Source organism: Capsicum annuum, unplaced genomic scaffold (assembly GCF_002878395.1).
Source record: "Capsicum annuum cultivar UCD-10X-F1 unplaced genomic scaffold, UCD10Xv1.1 ctg34066, whole genome shotgun sequence".
Lineage (NCBI taxonomy): Eukaryota > Viridiplantae > Streptophyta > Magnoliopsida > Solanales > Solanaceae > Capsicum > Capsicum annuum.
This window is the reverse complement of record NW_025840880.1, coordinates 1-1,773: the sequence shown is the minus strand read 5'-3', so window position 1 is coordinate 1,773 and position 1,773 is coordinate 1. Positions and strand designations below refer to the sequence as shown.

General features: G+C 35.0%; 1 protein-coding gene across 1 annotated transcript; it reads right to left on the bottom strand.

The window, feature by feature from the left end:
* Nucleotides 1-99: 99 nt before the first annotated feature.
* On the bottom strand, nucleotides 100-1,595 carry LOC124891326 (ATP-dependent DNA helicase pfh1-like; the record flags this gene model as incomplete). The annotated part of the gene is made up of 2 exons (XM_047403090.1): nucleotides 100-393; nucleotides 568-1,595. Coding segments are annotated over 2 exons (1,322 nt in total), but the record flags the coding sequence as incomplete, so codon positions are not given.
* Nucleotides 1,596-1,773: the final 178 nt, after the last annotated feature.

Sequence of the window (1,773 nt, the reverse complement as noted above, 5' to 3'; positions counted from 1 at the left end):
TGCTCTGTCATGACCAAAAATTTTATCGTTGACATTGATATTCCTCTTAAGAGTGCAACGTATAGCTGTCCATATGAAAAAATGTGTTGTGGCAAGTACAATCCAACAGTTGGTATTGTCTGTCTCTGTGCTTTGTTTATCGTCATTAAAAAGCGTAGTCTCACTGAAAATTGTTTTCTAATGAACTTGAACGAGTAACCTTCATTTTCGGGAGGTGATAGCTGGATTCGTGGGATAAACACATGCTTGAAAGCATTTTCCCCAATCATTATTTCTGCATGTATGACGTTTTTGTCAAAGCCTCTACATATTATTCTTGTGTCATTACATAAGCCATTGGAAGCATCCAAATTTCTTAATAACATGATAGAGGCATTTTTTTTCAAAACCAATCTGCAAATCAATAAAATGTAATAAGAATGATAATGTGAAGAATTTTAATAATAAGTTCCAACCAAAAATTCTAAAATAGATTTAGTTTTGGTAGATTAATCCAAAATCTGGAAAATACGTAATTGTTGTTATTAAATGGAAAATTTGATTATTCGTAAATATGTAATAGCATACTTGTGTGGAGGCAGACCGTTTGGTGTGAGAGTATTTAAGTAGTCTTCCTGATAATAATTGTTAGTATCATCTTCTGCAGAGTCGAAACTCAGAAATGTTCTGCTTTCACCTGGAAATTTGAAAATTAACATTTCATTTAGTTGATCAACGTATTCATTTCTTCTTGCTAGGATAGCCCGTTCTATCATGTATTTTGCACCACTTGCATTTTTATCCATCGATGGAAATATTTCTTTTACTAATGTATCTTCACCAGGACTGTTGCTCGTATTTTGAATAACCAGTTGTTTTGGAAGAAGTACCAAATCATCTCTTATTGTAGGCTTCTCCCCATTACCTATACGCAATAAGAATTCACTGAGAGATTGATCTGTTCTTGCTCTCATATTTTTTGTTAACTTAATCCTTTCCATGCGATGCCATAAGTGTGATTTTACCAAACTTGCATTTACTGTTTCAGATCTTGTAGATTTTGGAATTACTAGAAGTACTTGACGAAAATCACCTTCGAAAACCATTATTTTTCCACCAAAAGGTTCATTAATGTCCAGTATATCCCTGAAGCTCCTATCAGCTGGTTTAATTGTCCGACGGCTAGCCATTGACGCTTCATCCCAAATAATTAGCTTCGCTTTTTTAATCAATTTAGCTCCAACGCTTTGCTTTGACATACGCGTGACAGTTGCGTCAGTTGTCTGAAGCGGAATCTCAAATCTAGAATGAGCCGTACAGCCTCCCGATAAAAGAGCTGCTGCTACACCACTTGTTACCGTTGCTAACTCTATCATGTCTCTTGATCTGATATTTGCAAGTAATGCACGATATAAGAATGTTTTTCCAGTCCCTCCAGGTCCATCGATAAAGAATAATCCTGATTGTCCACAATCAATCCTTTCCAATATGATCTTGAACGCTTGTTCTTGTTCAGGATTTAGCTTTGTATGTGCATCCAAGTCTTCTAGAGACACTATTATAGATTTCTCTTTCCGTATTTCTCTGCATTCTGATATAATTCCATCATCTAACCTCTACTCAAGTTTAGGAATGTCATAATTTTCAATTCTCTTACCCATGCTCTCTAAGAAATGATTTATACTTTTCAATGTACATTGAAGTTGAGCAGTAGGAGAATTTTCATGTATTCTCTTAAAATCTTCCAACATGTCATCATAATATGTATCCCAGAGCATTCTAACATCCGTTGGA